Source organism: Hippocampus guttulatus, chromosome 2 (genome assembly GCF_054856545.1).
Source record: "Hippocampus guttulatus isolate MCC_2025c chromosome 2, RoL_Hgut_1.0, whole genome shotgun sequence".
Taxonomy (NCBI): Eukaryota; Metazoa; Chordata; class Actinopteri; order Syngnathiformes; family Syngnathidae; genus Hippocampus; species Hippocampus guttulatus.
The window spans coordinates 7,046,974-7,069,496 of NC_141262.1; the positions used below are offsets into that span (position 1 = coordinate 7,046,974).

General features: G+C 42.3%; 1 protein-coding gene across 4 annotated transcripts in view; it reads left to right on the plus strand.

The window, feature by feature from the left end:
• diaph2 (diaphanous-related formin 2) overlaps positions 1-22,523 on the plus strand; it is a 397,003-nt gene that overhangs the window by 142,360 nt on the left and 232,120 nt on the right. For 2 of the 4 annotated variants that reach the window (XM_086133318.1, XM_086133327.1), the window contains 3 exons: positions 3,234-3,296; positions 6,761-7,117; positions 11,496-11,610. In XM_086133318.1, coding sequence (XP_085989444.1) covers positions 3,234-3,296; positions 6,761-7,117; positions 11,496-11,610 — 535 coding nt within the window. The remainder of the gene's footprint in view (positions 1-3,233; positions 3,297-6,760; positions 7,118-11,495; positions 11,611-22,523) is intronic. The other 2 variants (XM_086133344.1, XM_086133335.1) reach the window with 1 other exon arrangement.

Consider the following 22,523-nt stretch of genomic DNA (forward strand, 5'->3'; position numbering starts at 1 on the left):
CAACCCTTCACCAGAGTCCAGCCTTAAGGGGGGCGCATGAAATGTATGAGGGGGGGGGGGGGGGTAATACCCAACAGACAACACTTACTTTTCTCCATATATGCACGCAGCACTGTCGATCTTGAATGGCAAGCAAGCGTTATCATAGACACCATTTACATTGCAGGTGCGTTAACGAGTAGTCAAACTCATTCTTACACTTTTGTATGACTGATCCCTCAGAAAAAAAAAAGTTACATCTTGAGAGTTTTACTTTCGCAAAAACTGAAATTAAACCCCCTGTATGTAATTCTATCTTCAGTTTTGCAATTAATTTTTGTGGCACTTTAGAGGGTGGGTGGGATCAAGCCCTTTGCACAAACGGTGTATACGTGATAGCACACCTAAATTTAAACCAAAATTATAATCCAAAAACAGTGCTTCATCTTTTCAAGCATTTCTATAGAGGAGATGTGCACTTGATTGTGAACAAGTCCCACGTAACTGTAAAGCTATTAAAAATATACTTATGTTCATTTAATCCTTACTGTTACACACATCCCCCCCGTGTATGCGGATTTGTATCGTCTCCATACACACAAACAATGAAACCAAAGCCCCGGAAAGTTTCCCCAAGGCGCGTAAATGTCCCTGTTCGTTTGGATGTGTCGTTTCATGATGCAACGGGAGTAACAGCCAACCAATCGCTGTTTTTGATCTTCTGTGAGTTAGTCACGTGAACCGCTCCAATCCCATCTCAACAAGCTCTCTGATGATTGCGAGTGTGTTTTGCTGCCTTCGTCCACGTTCGACAGCGTGCCGCTAAAATCATTTACGTTGCAAGCGCAGACCATTTAAATCCCGCGTTCGGCTCTTTCCATCAAAGCCATCCCGCCATCACAGGCATGTTTTTTTTTTTTTGGGGTCATTATTTTTTAAGAATGAAATGGATGCGAACCCTAACCTTTCATCCAATGAGACAGCCTGTCAGACACTCAAACTTGTGCGTGCCCAAGTCGTATCTGCTCACTTTGTTTGCCACAACCAGGCACATTTAATGAGCGTCGGTCTACCAGGAACTTTGGCATTGTAACAAGCAGCCTGTCTGATGTGCCTTTTTGATTGTCCCGCAAATGAGTGGAGTAGTGCCTCCGCCCGCAAACATCAACAAAGGGACATGGGAATCACAACAAGTGGGGAATCATCCCTTTCCCAAGCCGTAGCGTAGCAGAAGGAAGCGATTCACTGCAGTCGGGCTGGAGATGTCATGAATAATGTAGCAGTGCGGAGGTACGCAGCGGAACTCTGCGCCATCCCATTAATAGCTTTTAACAAGCTGACAGACTCGTAGCTGACCTCAATTGGCCCCTGGGAAGAGCGGGTGGTCTACACAGGGTTGAGCCCATCTCAGGCTAGAATTAGACTTTTTTTGTTTGTTTGTTTTAACACTTTCATGATGCAGTCCAAATATGCAGAATGATCAGGCAAAACATCACTAGAATAAAATATGGATGGTGTCATCTCTAAAACATGCATCTCTTGCATTCAAGTATTAGCCTTTACCAAGCATGGTGTAACTGTGCTTAGTTAAAATTGCTTATTAGTTTTTGGTTGCCCAACTAGAATTTAAAGCTCATAAAATATTTAGATCCAAACAGTCTTTTGTAGAAACATCCTGTGTCTGTTACTGTAGAAAGAATTCTCATGCCCCCCCCCCCCCCCCCCCCTCACACTGCCTTTTAAAAGCCAGGATGCATTTGCCGAAATTCAATATTTTATATAAACAACACTGACTGGGAGTGTGAAGAGCATAGTGAGCATAGTGAAGAGCGTGAGAGCCGTAACAGAGGTGGCATGGCACCTGTGGGGAGAGGATAAAAATACATAAATAAATAAATACATGAAAAATTAGAAGTCGTATGTCACTAGTCATTTTGATAGGACAGGGAGTGGTGTTTCATTGTCAGCTTCTCTCATCCTGTTGTGTTAAAAGGAGTTGTTTTCAGACTACTGGTTTATACATAACACCAGACACACTTTGACTGACTTCATCAAATTATCAGATAATGGGGGTGCTGCACGCAGTTCCGCCACTCTCCTGCCTTTGCTTGTTTTTGTGTGAAAAGAAAAGGTGGTTGGTTTCATGCTGTCATTTTTCCTGTGTGTACAGTAATATAAGTACAGATAATTGTAATATTAAGTTGTCCCACCAATTGGCTAACTATGGATAATATACGTGGCACGGGTAGGATTAGAGCCCAACCGCAGCGCACCAGACCAAAGTCGTCATTGATGTGTACTTTGAATATCCCCAGAGGAGGCAAATAGTAATATGGTTCAAATACAAATGTAGACCAAGAGTCTCCGTTGACTCAGGAAGCAGGGCCTGGACATGTACTGTTCCATACTCCACTGGCACCACAACACTGCAATGTTGCAACACAACACCAAACAGCCAAGAGGACAGGCAAACATTAAGTGGCAGTTAGGTGGATGGCAGTCTCAGTCAGGGACAGAAGGCTGAAGTGATTACAAGTAAAAGAACGAGGGAGCAGGTTTAGGGGCAGGTCGACTTGAAAACAGGAGACCAGTCCAAAAAGTGCTGAAGTCATGCATCAAAGTGGAAGAACAATGTCAACAGTTTGCTGGTGTTTATTTGTAACACGATCAATAAAGATATGATCGACACATCCATGGACCATGGCACCGATGTTCGTAACACATGGTCCTAGGGGTACATCTTCAAACAAAATAATTCACATACAAAAATGACTTTCTCACATCTAAGAACATTGAAATGTATTTCACAAAGGCACCAAGAGAACAAAAAAGCAAATGGAAAAAGTGTGTTGAAGGAGCACCCGTGGATCTTCTGCTTTTTTTCATGGTGATTTTCCTTTGAAGATACTGTAGATGACAGGATGTATTACGTCTGGTCTTTTTTTATTTTTTAATTTTTTGGAGCCATAAAGTGTGTCTCTCGCACATCAAACAAGTTCATTGAGGGGAAACAAGGGATGCGTGATGCACTGGTACTGTTTAAACTGTGGCCTCTTTGACCCCGCTCACAACTTTAATGCTTGTCGGCTCGGTTTGTATTGTCTGTGTCATACAGTGTGTCACATATGAGTCTTCTCTATCTCACTAACCCTCCTTCCCATGTGTGTGCCTCTGTTTGCTCCCTCATATTTGTGCTGTGACTTCTGCGTGTGTGTATTCCTGAGTGTATGTGTATGTGTGTTTGGCATCTGCAGTTAACTATTGAAAGTGACAAGCTCAAAGAGGCTCAGAGACTCGTCGGGGAATCTGAAGCCAAGGTGGGTGTCTTCGCTGCACATGTGGCTCTAAAAATGCATCCACCCCTTCGTTTGTTTACTATTGTCATGATCATATATCAGATTAAAGCTTTTAACAATATACAGTCCAGGGGAGCGGGGGGTTAAAATATTGCACACTGTGATGAAGAAACGTGATGTGAGACAGACTGGGTTGATGTGTCTTTGACACGTTTGTCATTTTGGCTGGTCAATTGTGTTTTGTGGAGCCTAAAAACACCAATCTAAACTGAATCTAAAATGGGACTTAATATGGACACATTTTTGATAATAACAGAGATAAAAACTAGAAGGAGCCACAGTTGGTTGAGTTGATGCAGACCTAGACGCCATCTTTAATTGGGCCATCCCACCATCATTTCGTACATTCACTTTTAGGGAGGTATCTGTGTTCGGCTCCAATGAATTCTTCATCACTTATTTAATTCTTTACTGAGTTTGACGTGGATCTGAGGGACGAAGACGCCATAGTTTTGTGTGGCTTTCGTTGCACACAACTTAAAGGGCTCGACTGTTGCGTTGCCTGTGACGGAATAGGGATTGAAGATGCATTTCTGCAGGTGCAGATGTTTGAGGAGACACATTCGGAATCGACGAGCACCGTTGTACATTGTTGTCATTAATCGTGTCCATATTACGAAACTCTCAGTACAGTTACAAAATGGCAGCACTAATCAAAAAGTGGAAAGGATTTTCGTGCCATGTTACACTGATATTTAAAATTGGACAGTAAATCAATCAATCCAACTTTTTTCTTTCTCAACAACATGCTCTACCCTGTGATATAGTTTGTTTGTGTGTTCGTGTGTGTGTGTGTGTGTGTGTGTGTGTGTGTGTGTGTGTGAGAGTGTGTGCCTGTGTTTAAACACATTTCATATTTTCCGCACAAAAAGACGCACTGGATTATGAGGCGCACCGTCAATGAATGGCTATTTTGTAAAACATTTTCATACATTGGACGCTTCGCATTATAAGGCGCAATCTACAATGCCTCCACTAGATGGTACTACGCTCCTTCCATTCAACTCGAGAGGCGCCCGTTCAACTTGAGAGGCGTTCATGACTGCCTCTGAAAAACGTGAATTAACTATTACTGTACTTAAATGAAACTATGAAAATTGAAAATAATGCATCACAACAGAAAATCAAGTGAGGAAATCACAAAATAAATTCTATATCCCCCTACAGAATTTATTTTGTGATTTCCTCGCTTGATTTTCGTCGTGGTTTCATTGAAGTAAGAATTAATTTACGTTTTTCGGAGGCAGCCATGAACGCCTCTCGAGTAGGACGGAAGAGAAGGCATGGAGACGGACAAAGACGTACTGTATTTGTTGAGACTGTGAAAACCGTTAATAAAGTCTGAGTTTAAAAAAAAAACATAGCTCTCCTTTTTTCAACAAATACAGGTGAGTCTTTGTCCGTCTCCGTGCCTTCTTTTCTTCCGGTCAACTCGAGAGGCGTTCATGACCGCCTCCGAAAAACGCATTGGCATTTCCTTGATCAAAGCGACACGACTACTACGATCAGATGTCAGTAGTAGTTATTTATTCCTTTGTTGTGTATTCACAAAAGATGAAATCACAATATAAATTCTGTAGGGGTGGCTATAAAATGTATTTTGTGATATCCTCGCTTACTTTTCAGTTATAGTGTATTATTTTCAATTTTCGTAGTTTCATTGAAGTTATCATTAGTTTACGTTTTTCGGAGGCGGTCTTGAACGCCTCTCGAGTCGAACAGAAGAAAGCACGGAGACAGACAAAGACGTACCTGTATTTGTTGAGACTGTTTTAAAAAATAAACACCACAGCTCTCCTTTTTTCGGGCTGCAACAAAAACTGATTTAACTCATTCACTCCCAAAGACATTTTTAAACGTCTTTTTAGACTTGGTCGAGAATTGGCTGGTACTGAATGAGTTAATAAAGCAGCGACACAGTTCACTGAACCAACAGCAAGTTATAACATTGGAAGCATGTCTCCAGGAAGGAGCCATCTTGGAGTCGACGTATTACCGTAATGACCATACACAAGACGCACCGAATTTTAAGGCACTCGGTGAGCTTTTAAGACAATGGAAGACTTTTTGGTGCGCCCTATAGTGCGGAAAATACGGTACTGTAAAGATGATTCAGAAATTGACATGCATGTGAAAAGGTCGTCACATTAACATACCCATAGAAAGAGCCAGTATAGATATTTTGGCAGGAACACTGATGGAAATACTATCTACTGTATTCACATTAAGGGGTCTCCGGTTTATGGTGGAGTTTCATTCCTAAACCGACCACATAACCAACGTTTGTATGGAAGCCAAACACTAAATATGTTAACCTAGTAGTCAACTCATAATTATAGTAAGTATGTGTAAGGAAAAAACACTTTTAAGTCATGAACATGAGACAATCAAATGAAAGAACAGCCAGTCCAGCAGCGAAAACTGAGATCACTTGCTTGTACTGCATCTTACACTGTACCCCGTTTTTAACTTCATCTGACAGGACTGTCGAACCCTCAGTTTTTGCAGATATCAATAATATTGTCGATAAACCAGAATCAAATGAAATTGCTTACAGGGTGTACTGTTTTTACCCACTTACATTTCCTGCTTGTGAAGTGCAATTTTCATTGGTAATTACCTCGCTGTTTATTTGACGCTCTGATATGAGATTGGGACATAGTATTGAATCACACAGCATTCAAAGTTAATTAGCTGCCACACTGACCTCCTCATTGAATCGACAGTATGAATCCAGACCCCTTTCATATAAACTCGCCATCAATATGGAACTCAACCACACTCTTAATTTAGCAGTTAATTTCCTTCAATTTGCTTATATCAGCACTGAAAGAGGAAATGGGCCACAGAGGGTTTGAGATTGACTGACACATCATCGTCAAATCTGTATTGTCACAGAGAGGAGCTCTAATTCTAGCCCTAATAAACAATCAGTCATGATGAAATGAATCACAACATGTGAAAAAAAAAAGATGCCAATCACATTTCAAGCAAAGTGGCTGTGGAGGATGCTCATGAAGGTGTATTGGTTTTGGGCAAAGCACACATCTAATAAGCTGACACCATGCCCATGTTTGGGGACCCATAATTGCCAAATTTGCATTTTTTATTTTTTTCCGATTGGCATTTTGACTAAGACTTGCAGTGTTTATGTGGTGAAAGTGTCAGTGGAGTCATGCTGAGGGACTGCGTTACGCCTCCTCAGTCTCAGCTGCAGTGGTGAGGTCCAGTAATTGCATATTTTAAGGCTGCACAGGCAGATCTGAAACCCCCTCCGCTTTCCCAAAGAAAACAAAGATGTAAGTCTTTAAATCTTCTTGGCAACATAATAAAGCCTCGTAGCAGGTAAAAGAAAGTTCTTTAGCACCTTGATTAAAAAACAAACAAATAAACAAACAAAAAACGCCATCCATGTCTTCTCACAGATTGCAGCTGTTCCAGCTGTGCCTGGGGCACCACCTCCGCCACCACAACCGGGAGGCGCCGCGGCACCGCCGCCTCCTCCTCCACCACCTCCCCCGGGCGGCTGTCCTCCACCGCCGCCGCCTCCTTTGCCCGGCCATGCCAATGCTCCACCGCCTCCTCCTCCTCCTCCAGGTGGGGGGCCACCACCTCCACCGCCGCCGCCCGGGTGCGGGCCCCCACCCCCTCCGCCTTTCTTTGGGGGCCGGGGTGGGCCTCCTCCACCTCCTTCGATTCCTGTCCTCAAACTGCCGTATGGACTTCAGCCCAAGAAGGTTTACAAGCCTGATACGGTGATGAAGAGAGTCAACTGGAACAAGGTACGTTGAGACTAAACTCACTGCACCTTAAATCATGAATAATGGAAGCTGGAGTTGTAACACCTCAATTCAATCACCTGAAAGCTTGTAGAGTATGTTGAAAATATCCAACTCATTGAGCATCTAATGCATTAACTCCACACCTTTGGTTTACAGTTTTTTTGGCTTTTTTATTTTTTGGGGGGCGCGGGGGGCTGCCACCAGCACGCCACAGAAGGGTACAAGCGATGACAAAGGGGAAGGGTCAGTATGATGATGAGCATTTAACAGGAAATACAGCAATGCGACGAGCAGCATGATGCGGTACACACGTCTTGATCACGGCTCCTCAGAACAAAATGGCTAAAGTGACAATGTAATAATATCATATTTCTTATTTGCGATGCCACCAGAGCAGTGTACATCAAACATAAAATTTCTAAAGTCAGGCTTTAGAAAGAAAGAAGCGGTCGCAAGGATCCCAAAGTAAACAATCCTTTCCCCTCAAATGCCCTCAGAATGGAAAATTGTGATCATCAAAACAGTTATACTTCCATGCCACCTCATCCGAATAACCATTTTTAACTTCAGGCCAGTGTCGCATTCTGACACACTGAAATTGACCTTTTTAAAAAGCCATACATGCAAATGTATTGTGGATTCCTCTACATGCACTAACAAGTGGATGTTTTATGGTGTCAGCGATAGAACATTTGCCATTTTGCCTTCTCAGATAAATTTGATGTATAAAGTTACATATACTGTATTTATGATCGTGTCACTGTGATTAGTCCATGTTCAGGAGTTGTGGTGCGCATTGAAAAATACCTTTGCTTTGCGGGAAGAGTGGTTTGGTGATGCAAATGAAATTCATAAGCACCGGAGGACAAACAATCTATTGTTTTGACAGGCAAAACAGTCTCCTGCCTTCATAGGTTTGAAGTGCACGGGTGCCGGCGGCAAATGTGAATTCGTTGGATAAAGTTGTATTTATTTTTCATCGCAGTTCCATCCACAGTTTGTCCTGCCAGAGCACGAATCAAACAACTTTCCAAAATAAGTTTGAGGCAATTACTAAATCATAGCTCCGCATATAATATAGTATATTAGGGCCCGTGAGTAGTGACAATAGTTAAAGTGACAAAGCTGCTGACATCAGAAATGGATTTAATCATACACATTTGTCTCCACATAATTTGGATACACCTTCCAGTTTGTCTTGATGTGGTGGCACCGCCTTACCAGTCACAAGTAATTGGAGTGAGAAAAAAAAAAAGTGTCGCATGCCATTGCGCAAGTCTTTTTTTTTCTTCTTTTTTTTTTACACGGTTTGTTTGAAACTCTACCATATATCTGTAAGAAATTTTCAGTCGTGAAGTTACTACCCTTTAGGCTTTTTTGTTGTTGTTTTTCTCCCAAGTTTCTATTTCCATCAATATTGTAACACCATATTTTCAAGAATAGTTTCAGTGATATGCACCCTTTGGGCAAACATATCAGTGGCACGTACGCTGCAAAAATGTAAACTTCAACAAGATAAAATACCTTGAAACAAGAGGACTGTGCTTGTTTTTGTTCTGGTATGATATTGGCTTTTATTCATACTTCCGGAATACATTTCCAAAAATGAGAAGTTCTATCGAGGCAAATTATGCTATGAGTTTAATGAGCTGAGATATTGGATTGGATTGGATTGGATACAACTTTATTGTCAAATGTGCTGTATACAGCACAGATGAAATTTCTTCCCTCTCAACATAAAACAAGAAACAAGAAATATGGACCTCTTATCCAGAATTGTGACAATTATTTTTCTATTCTTATTGAGGCAATTTTTTGGGGTGCTTTAATAGAAATGAGATTTACTTAAATTCCTTGGCGATGCAGAAGATTTCGCATTCACTTTGTGTGATTTCTTCCACAAAATGAAAAAGGTTCAATGAAACATGTTCTTGTTTTACTTCAAATTACAGTACCAAAAATGCACTTTGGCTACTTCGACAAGGTGAAATGAGTGATTGAGCCATCTACATCTTGCTTGTGGTAACCATTTTATTTTTACCATTTTGTTTTGATTACGGACGAACTTTCCACTTTATTTTTTCTTTCCTGACCATTTCTGTTTACCCCATACAATACTTAAGGCTGGATTAATGCCACGGGTTGCACTGACAAAATTCAGGAAAAAAAAAAAAGAAAAAGGGTGACATGATTTGAATATGCTTTTTTTTAAACCAGAGAACTCCTTCTTGGGTACTGATCAATCCAAGGGATTACCTGTTTGATACACACTTCTGAAATTACAAATTTGCTCAAATTGCTATAGCTTAGTTTCAGATGCCTAATGAGGCCAAGCACTAAAGCGAATGGATGAATAGAATCAGATATCTTTAAATCTGAATGAGCTCTCTTCAAAATTTGGATACAGATGTGACATTTTAATATTGGCAAATTCAAAAAGCAGCCTCAACTCAGAGATAGGAAATTCCCTGCAAATCCCATCTTGATCTCATTGAGATAAACCACGACAGAAAGGTCAGTCATCAACACAAATACACACATTAAATAACTCCAAAATTAATCTTGATTACAACATAAGTGGAAACAATTAAATCGTGCAGTAATGCAGTTAGCCTTGAAATCAAAGGTAGGTAAGGGGAGGCCTCGGCCAACTAAAGGCTACATAATGTGTAACATTTGAATACGTTCAGGTTTAGAGTGTTCCCCTACTGTTGGCAGGGGATAGGGACCAAGCCCAGCCTCACCTATGGAAAATCTGCCTACAGATGCTCCATTTAAAAAAAAAAAGAAAAAATGGGGGCGGGGGTCTTGTAATCAGGGTATGAAAATGAAACCCTCCCATCTCTTCAACATAGTTCCTTGGCAACAAGATCCCACACGATGGTGCCGAAGCAGTACGATATACTGCTGTACTTTTTCGCTGTATCTGCTCCCATTGGGTTCCATCTTAAGGAAACATGGTATTCCCTTCCACTGCTATGCAGATGACTGCCAGATCTATGTCCCACTGAGCAAGAAAGACGCCTTCTCATTAAGGCCACTCCTATCCTGTCTGGAAGAAATCAAAACCTGGATGGCACAAAATTTCTTGAGATTCAATGAAAAGAAGACAGAGGTGATATTGTTTGGTCCCAGTGGCCCTTGTACATTCCATCCTGTAGACTTGGGCCCCCTGTCTCCTTATCTTAAGTCAACAGTCTCAAACTTGGGCCTTAAACTGGACATTGATTTCAAACTCGATCGGCAAATTGGTGCCGTTGTTAAATCCAGCTTCTTTCACCTTAGACAGCTGGCCAAAATAAAACCTCTCCTCTCACATGAACACTTTGAGATGGTAATTCATGCCTTTGTCACATCCCGGCTCGATTACTGCAATGCCCTTTACTTTGGAGTCAGCCAGTCCTCCATTAAGCGCCTTCAGCTGGTCCAGAATGCCGCCGCTCGCCTCTTGACTGGTACTCGTAAGAGGGAGCACATAACTCCTACTCTGGCATCCCTTCACTGGCTCCCCATTCATTTTAGAGTTATTTTCAAGATCCTCTTATTTGTTTTCAAATCTCTGGATAATCTCGCGCCACCTTACCTCTCTGAGCTCATCCGCCCCTACACACCTGCCCGGCGCCTCAGGTCTGTGGACCAGACTTTATTAGAAGTACCAAGAACTAAACTGAGGCTCAGAGGGGATCGAGCCTTTTCTGTTGCTGGTCCCTCTCTCTGGAATGACCTCCCACTAAACATTCGGCAAGCCTCCTCGCTGCCCATCTTCAAAACCCTCCTCAAAACTCACTTGTATTCTTTGGCATTCGACTCAGCATGACTTAGATTTGTTCTTGGTTTTACTGTTTGGTGCTTTCTACCGCCTTTATTACCGATTTGTCTTACTGTTTATTGTGCATGTTAAATTGCTCCATGTACAGCACTTTGTATGCAGCGATGGCTGTTTGAAAGTGCTCTATAAATACTGTTGACTTGACTTGACTTGACTTGACTTTAGACAGGGCTTTGGCCCGAGCACAAAAAAAAAAAAGTATGTTTGATATTATCAACAAATAACAGATGCCATGTTCTGAATGAAGGCCCATTGTTAACACTAATGATTTACAAGCAATTTGGGCGTCTGCACATGCTTATTATTTTGTCTGCTCAATCAGTGTCAACTTCATCCTATTGGATATAGGCAATGACACATACGTTAAATCCACAGCCACAAAAGTCAGATATAGCCACTGGGCGTTTGTTCCTGCAGAGTGACTCCAGTCAAAAACAACGACATGGGTGACTGTGTGTGTGTGTGTGTGTGTGCAGTGAGATTTTTTTTGAGTGGCATTTTTATGTACTCTCCGATCGGGCTGATAATTGAATCCTTGTGTTACTTCAGATAGTGCCGCAGGAAATGGCGGAGAATTGCATCTGGATCAAAGTGAAAGAGGAGAAGTTTGAGAATCCCGACCTGTTTGTTCAGCTCTCCCACTGTTTCTCGTCACAGAGCAAAGGTAAGAAAGGCGGCGCTGTCTCACCTTTTCGCTTCTCCCCAGCCCCAACATACATGGCCCTCCTTCCTTAATTAATCTCCTCGTGCACTTCATTTAGCATCTCTGTCTAGCCACTTTAGTCCCATGACAGTTTTTTTTCTCTGAAATATTAATTACAACAGTCAGTTTGTCCTTAATTCTCATCATTGTGCCAATTAAGGCTAGCAATGCTCCTGCTGCAGGGTGTTAATATATGTTTTCTCTCAATGTGCGTTGTATTTGTTCGTTCTATCTTCGAGGAGCGTTTTTGCCATCAGCATTTTGTGTGGGCAGACAAAAGGGATGTTTGACCCGAGAAGAGCTATGTTTGCCTTTCTTCGTCCAGCAAGCCAATCATCCATTGAAGATGTTTTTTTTTGTTCTTGTTGTTTTTTTTCGCTCTGGGACGTATGTTGCTCTGATTCATTTATTTTTCACCAAGGCTTCCTAACTTGCAGATGGATAGTAAAAAAACTGTGCAGATAGGCTTTATTTATGTATGGAATTGTGTATATGGAAGCACTTTGCTTTCATGGTGATGTGATGTGTGATTCCCCCTATTTGATCGTGTGTGTTTGTGTAGTTCACCCCGCTAAATCTAGCAGCGGTGGAGAGGGAAGTTCAAGCCTTGTCAAGTGCTGAGCAGTCAAATGTCAGCTTTGTCAGGCTATGCGGACATAACTATACCCAATCCTTCAGCCCTAGCCATACACTCAACGTCTGTTTGGACACCAATAGCTTTCTTACAGCCTCTGGGTTTTCACCCAAAGCTGATCAATCTTTTTTCTTTTTTTTTGTATACATCTCCGAAATAGGCATTTTGCTTTGAGAGCCGCCAGGTGATTTCCTGACATAATACAGATGAAAAGTGAGTAGCGAGGCCTAATAAAGTGGCAGGGACAAGCTCACCGGCCATATTTCACTTGAGGTTATCTGCCAGAAACCTTTTTTTCTGAAATTGACAGTCGACTGCATACCTGTAATTATCTTCTTGCAATTTGTTTTCTTTACAATTTAGGACATTTCAGATGAAACAAACAAAACATTTTTGTGGCAGGACGGCAGCCTAGTGTGTACCTCATGGTTGGAGTTTTTGGGTTCAAAACTCAACTCAGGCCTTTTTGTGTGGAGTTTGGATGTTTTCCTGATGCTTGTGAGTGTTTGGTTACTAGATTAGTGATGAAAGCCGTCTGGCTTTTCCCGGAATTCCGGATTTTCAAATTTTCATCAAAATTCCTCTGAAAAATTGAGGAAAAGTTGCCTAAAATTAATCCGGATATTCGTTGACAACATTGAACGAACACACATTTGAGTTCGTTGTTTTGCTTTCACGAGCGTAGCCATGTTGAGGCACTAACACTAGTAACAGTAACACCCCTTCCCTCGCATTCTCATGGCGTCGCCATAACTCGGGGTTTTCGCAATTTCGGCGAGAACGGAAGCCACAAAGGGTGCACATGTGCACACAAAAGGCAGATTAATTATTGAATGTTGAGTATTTGAATAACATTTTGTGTAAATGTTCAAACAGGTTAGACAGGCAAGCTGACATACGTGCAATAGACGCAGGTGTTAGGAACACGTTCAAGTGGTCATGGTTTGAGGAAAACAGACTTGAACTGAGATGTTTGTCCGACTACATTAGAAAGGTCGACAAACCTGGTAAGTCAGTTAAAATCATATATATACTGTATATATGCTCACATTTGTATTTTCAGGAAAGTCCACTTTCATCTCTGCTCGATGCATGTTGATACGGTTCCTTAAAGGTCATAAAAATCAATAAAAAAAGAAGTTGTAAAATTATCTTCTTAATTGTCCATAATTTTCTAAAATCCATAAAAATCCATCAAAATTAATCTGCGGTGTTCATTTCATTTGTGTATGTCATTTTCCCCACCCTTCCAATTCATAGTTTTGTTGGAACATGCGGGACCTGGTACCCGCTCTGCTTTTACGCCGTCTCCGATTAGTTCCGACGATAATCACGTGATCACTTCGGGGCATTTCGGGAAACAACAATAGATTGACGCCATCCTGGGGCAGTTAATGGGTGGTTTGGTTGCCGGCTTGGCAAACAATTACCGTATTTTCTGGAAAAATCTATTCATCGATCTTAACAAGTGACAGACAAATATGTAGCGAAGCCACTCGAGCGAAGCGCGCCTCAGCAGTCGATAGTCCGCTGCTCTCTGCTGTGTGATTTTGTGAATTGCTGGCGATTATACATCGGCCTACTGCCGAGTGTGCAAGAAGGGCATCTCCGGGAGAGGTAAAACTTGTTATAGCCTCCTGGTCAAGTCAAATGCATTGAGGCACACAGCAAAAGAAGAAGCAGAAGAAAATTGATCGCCAAGAACTTGCAAAAGAGATTGAGGAGAAAACTAAGTCACTGTCTGCTATTCCCTCATTGTCATATCAGTTTCATATTTGTCAGTATAAAACATGTCTGATCATTGAAGGTGATATGAGGGAAAATAATAGGGTTGGACCATTTGGGATTTAGACTTCTGACATGCATTTCAGCTGTTCAGGTATACTGGATACTGCTAAGATGGGCAATCAGTACTACTGTTAGTGAAACCAGATTTTCCAGGTGACCCATATGACCATAAGCTTTGTTCTTCGTGTTGTGTTGATTCGAAAATAAGTTTTATATTTTCTCAATTTAAATGTTTCTTTGTGTGTTTTATTTGAGAATTAATTAAAACGTTTTTTTTTCATTTTCCTACCTGTGATACAGGTAGCAAAGTGAAAATTTGACATACAGTATGTCAAATAAAGGGTTAAATGATTGCCCCGAAAAATAAAGATGTGCCCTTCCTTTGGCAGCAATGATTTGAACACCAGCTCAGTGATATGTGGCTTTTTTGTTCAGCCCGTGTATTGCTGAACGGGCATTAAATCCACCGTGAATCCCCCGCTGAATGGAGAAAAGGTCCTTAAAAATGGCTAAATTGGTCCACAAAAGTCATTAAAAGGACCATAAATAAAAAGCAAGTGGAAGAGTGGGAACCCTGCTGGCAACCTGTTCAGGGTGTAACCCACCTACTGCCCCGAGACAGCAGGGAGCCAACTCGCCCGCGATCCTTGTAAGGTTACGTGTATTATCAGGTGGATGGATGGATGTGAATCAATCTAATTGGTTCTTGGCCGTTGCCTCAATTCTTCACCATGTTTTGTTGCAGAAAGTAACAAACGAACCAGCAAAAAAAAAAAAAAAAAGACGTGGGAATAACTGCCGATTTCTATCACGTTGCGTGGTGGACCCCAAAAAGCAGGCAGGAGGGAGGAGCAGGGTGTATTTGAAGAATTGTATTTAAAACAAAGAAAACTAAATCCAAAACAAACAAAGTGCTAACAACCAAAACTAATCCAAAGTAGCAAAACCATGACAAAAAACTAACAGGAACAGAACCATGACAGAAACAAACATGCCAGTTGCAAGCAAACAGCAACACACATGACAGTAGCAAAAAGCAACAGCAACACACATGACAGTAGCAAGAAGCAACAATGACCCGACACTGAATGTTCGGGCTGGGAGTCCTTTTAAACAACTAATTACCAAATGACCAACAGGTGTGCAGCTGCCGGGGGAGCCCTACAGTGCCACCTGTTGGTCCCTAAACCGAATCATGACAGTACCCCTCCCTCAAGGGACGGATCCCAGACGTCCCAAAGTTGTCCAAAAGGGTTGCCTCGCCAGGGAACAGGAATTAAAAGCGACGGCAACCCTTGCCTCGCCGCAGAACAAGAACAAAAGCGACGGCGACCTTCGCCTCGCCGAAATACAAGAACAATAAGCAACGGTGACCTTCACCTCGCCAGGGAACAGGAACAAAAGCGACGGCAATCCTTTTGGCTGGGCGTGGCCTGACGTGGATGGAGCTCGACGTAACGGGGGACATGGAACAGCCGGACGTGAACAGGGGCTCGGCCTGACGTGGGCGTGGACGTGGCACGGCTCGTCGTCGACGTGAATGCGACTCGGCTCCAACAGACACGTGACGAGCCTCGGCTCAACGTAGACGCGGACGGGGCTCGGCCCACCGTAGACGTGGCTTGACGAGACGAAAACAGGACAGCCGCATCCCCAGCGCTGCCTGAAAGGGGAAAGGGGTGTCGGCCACAGACGCGCTCCGCCAGGCACATGGTGGAACAGGGACCAGTCCTTAGTACCTGCGGGGTCCAGGTCATTCTGTCACGTAGCAAGGTGGTGGTGGACCCCAAAAAGCAGGCAGGAGGGAGGAGCAGGGTGTATTTGAAGAATTGTATTTAAAACAAAGAAAACTAAATCCAAAACAAACAAAGTGCTAACAACCAAAACTAATCCAAAGTAGCAAAACAAAACCATGACAAAAAACTAACAGGAACAGAACCATGACAGAAACAAACATGACAGTAGCAAAAAGCAACAGCAACACACAAGACAGTAGCAAAAAGCAACAGCAACACACATGACAGTAGCAAGAAGCAACAATGACCCGACACTGAATGTTCGGGCTGGGAGTCCTTTTAAACAACTAATTACCAAATGACCAACAGGTGTGCAGCTGCCGGGGGAGCCCTACAGTGCCACCTGTTGGTCCCTAAACCGAATCATGACAATTTCAGACTACAGCTCAATATGGAATCATCATTTCAATTTTGCTTTAAATGACCTGGTCTAATATTTATTAAAATTCTCTTCCTCCCCTTGGGGCTTAAAAAAAACGCCATCGGTAGACCCTATTCCCGCAGGCAGAGTAATAATTTACGATCCAGCGTTTCCCCTGTGCGTTACTCTTTGCTGGATCCCTATCAATTACCCCTGCAGCAACTTCCCTGCATCAGCTCTCATGCCAGAATTGTTAAAACAGAACATGATTTTGGCATGACTGAAAAATGCTGTTTAATGTTTGATAAGGGAGCCCACTCAAGAGGCGATGGAGCCAGCCAGGGTGGCTTTGTGTGGAAAATGTTGAAAATGTGTCACAATGTGTGGCATACGAGGCTCTGATTGTAACCTCAGCCGTCTTTCTGCTGATTCAACAGTGTAAAAGCAGACTTCACTGTTGGGTCCTATTTTACATTAGGATAAACAATTCATGTTTTAAAAAAGAAAAAAGGGGGAAAAAAACGTGTGTGATCTTAGAGGTAGCTCTTCATGCCCAATCGGTGTGTGTCTCTGTGTATCACAAAGGCTGAGGCAAAAAGGTGGAAATGCATTCCCTGCAGAGCTGGCCTCCGTAAATGCTGTATAAAAGCATCTGTTGAAGCCACATTTCTAAGGGTTACAATACAAAGGAATGAAACAAACACAACGGTATTCCTGAATTTTTCTCATCTTTATTGTGAGTAGAAGTCTCGAATAACCCCCCCCCCCTCACTTTCAAGAAGTGGAACTGATCCGATTGTCAGATCAACTAAAATATCAAAATAGATCATTTTCTTCCCTTTCAAAAATGCCAAAATCAATTGGGGAGGGAGGGGGGGTGTCATTTGTGATTTGCATTAATATAAATTAGCTAATGTTGCAATTACTTGTCATCAAATGTCCATCCATCCGTTTTCTCTACATCCAAGCCTGTTCAGGGAGATGAAGCCGATCTGAGCTCACAATTATATATATATATATATATATATATATATATATATATGTATACACACACACACACACACACACAGTATAAGTATTTGTCAAACAACCTAACATTTGGTTTGTCATAACTGATGAACAACAAGAAGGATGCTGCTGTTTGGACGGTGTAAGTCAAATAATCTTGCATACTGTTAACTTAAACACAACACAATGGTAAAGATAAGTCCGTTTTTTTTTTGGTGGTGTGTTTTGTTGTCTGAAACATAGACAAAGAAATTGATTTTTGTTTTGACTCTCTCTGGACTCAGCTTTATTTATAGAACACTTACAAAAAACAAAAAACACTTTCACAGAAGTATTCTACACATAAAAGTGAACATAAAAGAGAGACGGCCAGAACCGACCTGGAAATACACCGGCCGTTTGGGAAAATTCACGGCGCCCCCCGCTCCCCCCCCCCCCCCTCTCAGAGGGGCTGAGTAGTTTTGCACACCTCACTTGTCATTCTTCTATGGTCCCCCCATTTTTTGAAAATATTGCATACATTTTGTTTCTCTTCACGATTGATCATTCAAAGACTCATAGATACATTTAAATCCATATTGAAACAATAGATTTGTTGTGAAATACACATTAATGTGTATGTACGAATGTATGAAATAGTTGTCTTGTCACTGATTAAGCAATATTGCTGACTGTAAATCCATTTGCGATCGTAACTTTGTTGGGGTCCCAGGTGAGCTGGATCTCCGCTAACCTTTCGAGTTAATGCAAATAGGCGAATGTCTTCCTTTTTTAAAGACCATAGAATGTCATGTCACCTTTGACACCATCAAATGCTCCAAGATCGAAAAATTGTGACCGCCGACCCACGGTACATTATCAGAGCCCCTCATCTCTATTTGCTCTCATCTTTTCAACCTTTGTGCAACACATGAAATGGTCCTCTGAGAACAACCTGGCTGTGTCTTATTGAAAGAGTTTGTTTCTCTTGCTTTCTCTCTCTTTTTTATGCTTCTTTTCTTCCTTGCCCACATTGCTTTCCTTCTTAACACTCTTCTTCATTTCATTGACCCCCCCCCCCCCCCCCCCATCCATTCCGACTTGGCTTGGCTTTATCAATCAGTGGGTTTTGCCTTTGTGCCGCTCTCGGGATCAAATCAGATTCACTCCAGGATTGAACGCGTGTTGCCGTGGTCCGCTGCATTTGACAGGCAATCCATTCAGCTGGAACTTTTGCACTTCAATTTGGAATAAGATGAATGCCGGTAAACTTGGCAGCGCCCAAAATGTTTCTTCCGTTGCCTCATATCAATGGCTGATGGACATGGCTCCCTTATACAATGTTATGACAGATTGAAGATGAAATCCCCCCCGCATTACGCCTCGTGTATTCATTATGCGTCTTTGACAATAATGAGTATTGATTACATACGAGCTTTTGGGGATGCCGGTCAGGTTGTAGCCATAAATACATCCCATCAGACTTTAAGCCTTCATTATGGGGGCTCATTGATGTTGCGAGGCACATCTCATCCTTTCCTCCCTTCACCTTTGATGATGCATAATTCATGGAGGGGACGAGACTGCCCTTGTCAGATGCCTTCTCACCTGCTTGAAATACTCACTTTGGTTTGCCGGACTTGTGGGAGGCCCGTCATGAATTGTGCTCGTGTAAACAAGCTCAACTTAAGCCGCTGTCGCATATTTCTTCGTCAGAGGTGACCAACGTCTTTGCTGCCTCTCCTTTCCTTGCCGTGTTTCGGTATTTCTTCTTATCATGAAGCCCCACCCACACAGTGCCAACACCAGACTGTTTGTATTCTTCCCCTTCTTCTTGCAAACATCATTAATCCGCTCCCACGTCGCTGTAAATTCTCCAGATACTAAACAGCTGTGCTCGCAGACAGCCTCATGTAGTTCATTCATTGTTGTGCTTGGGAACTGGCAGGTTTATGTCTCTTTAGTTTACAGCCCACGTTGTGACAATTACCCTATTACATCTATTAGGGGTGGCTATGATAAATCCTTTCATTTTTGATTGTTACAAACCAGTGTGATCAAGCATTAGGTGTTAATAAGGTTGTGCAGTTTACTCGCTACATCTTGAAAGTGAAGGCAGTGATAGATTGCACGACTTGGCAGCAAGAGCACTATTAATTCAGACCTGACTATTTGGGTGCCATAACAGGCTGCCATTGAAATTGAAACATGAAGTGACAATGGTTACAGGTCAGAATCAGAATCAGAATCATCTTTATTGGCCAAGTATGTAGAACACACAAGGAATTTGTCTCCGGTATAACACGCTGCATTAGTATCATCGAGAAGAGTGACTACGTCAGTGACTGTTTAAGGAGTTAATGGCTAGAGGGAAGAAGCTGTTTAAGTGTCTACTGGATTTGGTGCGCATGGATCTGTAGCGTCTGCCTGAGGGGAGTAGCTGGAAAAGGTGGTGGGCAGGGTGCGGGGGATCCAGGAGGATTTTCCGTGCCCTTGTCTTGATTCTTGCAGTGTGCAAGTCCTCAAGAGTGGGTAGGGCGGTGCCAATGATTTTTTCCGCCGTCCTAACTGTCCGTTGAAGTCGGATTTTGTCCTTTTTTGTGGCGGCCCCAAACCAAACCGTGATGGAAGAACACAGGATTGATTCGATGACTGCCGTGTAGAACTGCCGTAGCACCTCCTGTGGCAGGCCATGCTTCCTCAGCAGCCTCAGGAAGTACATCCTCTGCCGGGCCCTTTTCAGGATGGAGATGGTGTTGACTTCCCACTTCATGTCCTGGGAGACTGTGATTCCCAGGAACTTGAAGGTCTCGACGGTTGACACAGGGCAGTTGGATAGTGTGAGGGGCAACTGTGGAGAAGAATGTTTCCTAAAGTCCACGATCATCTCTACAGTCTTGAGCGTGTTCAGCCCGAGGTTGGTCGGCTGCACCAGAGCTCCAGCTGCTCCACTTGTTGGCGGTACGCAGACTCGTCGCCGTCTTTGATGAGACCGATGACAGTGGTGTCGTCTGCGAACTTTATGAGTTTGACAGCTGGATCTGTTGAGGTGCAATCGTTTGTGTAGAGAGAGAAGAGCAGTGGAGAGAGGACACATCCCTCTCTCCACTGCTATGTTATAACGCCACTCGAAAAAAAACAAAAACAAAAAAAAAAAACACTTGCATTTTATTTGCAGGTAAAACAGTCATGAAAGTTGGAACAACTTAAAAATATGATTTAATGACATTCATGGCAACAATGTTAGCGCAATATAGCAAACACGTTGTTGACTCCAAAACAGTTGTTTTTCCTTGTATCCTTAAGTTGTGAGGGGGGAACGACACAAAGGACACCAGTTCTGTAAATTCTGTTGCTTAAATTCTCCAACTGTTTTTTCACAGTGTACGGTACATGGTGGTGTATTGTTAGCATGTGTTCCTCACAGCTGAGAGCTCTGACTTGAATCGTGGCTCCGGCCTACTGGTGTGATGTTTACATGTTCTTGTCATACTTGCACGAGGCTTTTTTTTCTGGTCGTGGTAGTCCAGCGTTCTCGTACATTCCAAGAAGATGCATGTTAAACTTCATTAAAGTCTCAAATGTGTGCTGCCGCCAATATCATAGTCTGGCGGCAAAGGTCCTCGCTAAGGTGGGACTCAAAAACGAGGCAGCGGGGAAACTGTTTGTGGGCATGCAGGAAACAAGTGCAGGAGCTCGGCTCCTCTAGGAACAAAGAGTGTAGGGCATGCAATCCAGGCTCGGCACTCTCTACAGTGGAACACAACAGCAGACTAAAAACATTTGCAGGGACGGACGGATGGTTTGGGGGGGTGGGGGTGGTTTGCGACGGCGGGATGACGTGTGATGTTTGCCAGCGCCAGCAGAAAAGCCTTTGCCTTTTACAAGAACTAATGGCGTGCACTCCTGCCTCCTCACTTGCCTCTCAAAGCTCTGTTGTAACAAATTCAAAGGTGCATAGTGTTCCATCTATTTCGGCAGAATCATTCGCTGGCAGTACGCATTCAATTGGTGTGAAATATACACCGAGCTTCCCATTTCTTTCGTCAGAATCAAGCACTTAAGCAGTGGTTCCTACCCTTTTTGGGTGTGTGTTTAAACTGCCTTGAAAATAAGTACTATGCAGAAAACAATAACAATCAAAATGAAGAATACACACACCTGTATTTGTTTTGGATAACTCTTTTACCACTCAAGAAATTTGAGCTGCTTTGAATAAGTTCCCTGTCAGCAGGTATATAAGATTTAAACATCAGGAACAAAACACTGAGAAGGAATAATATTCACACTTGCTACAGCAGATTTCTTTTCTTTTCATCAGTCATCCAAGCTTTAATGAAACATCTGTTATTGATCTGGCAAACACTTTTTGAAATGTTTCTGCGTACCCCCTACAATGTGCGCACGTACTCGTCATTGCTCTTTGGCCCAATAAATGATGTCTTGGATGTTCGTTTGAGATGTCCTACTGCGTTAGTGGTCTTGAACGTGTGAGCGTAAATACTTTCTTTTCTTTTGCTTTTCCACTCAGCTATTGATTATATATATTAAATATATATATAATATATATAATATATATATATATATATATATATATATATATATATATATATATATATATATATATATATTGATATCCTTTATTTGTCACACACTGGGGAAATTTACTGTCTCTGGCAGCAAGATTGTGGGTAGAAAGAAGAAAAAAAACAAACACCGTTCAATTAAATCATTGATCATTGAATGCAAGAACTTTTTATGTGTAAAACCGTGTTTATAAATGGAAAATCAATGAACGCAAAATTGTGCTTTTTATCTTTAACTTTTTCAGTGTCAGCCTTTTTCAGATTCTTCTTTACCATGTGAAAAATGTTTAAAAATATTTGAAGTTGTACCTGGGATTGAAGGCCTAGATTATTAGGTAAACGTGGGAAAACGTCCTTGGCATTAAACGAGTTAAATAAATAATAACAATAATGTCGCACCGCTTTCACTCAATGTGTGTGAGATCCTGTGGCAGGAGATAGCATTTTTTTTCCCAAGGGTAACCACATGGACATAACACCTTTTTGAACCTGCACTTGTTTCTCGCGAGATAACTTGGGCAGAAAAGAGAGCGAGACCACGCTGGTCACGAGGGAAGGGCGTTTTGCGTTATCTGACTATTGGTAAATGCCGAGACACCAGTTGTAGTACAATATAGGACATGCTGTTGCTTAGCAATGCTACTGATCGACTCTGTGCGCGGCGCGGTCCAAAGCACATTGTCTAGAAACATGTCTGGTAAACTTAAGCGAATCTCCCTGTC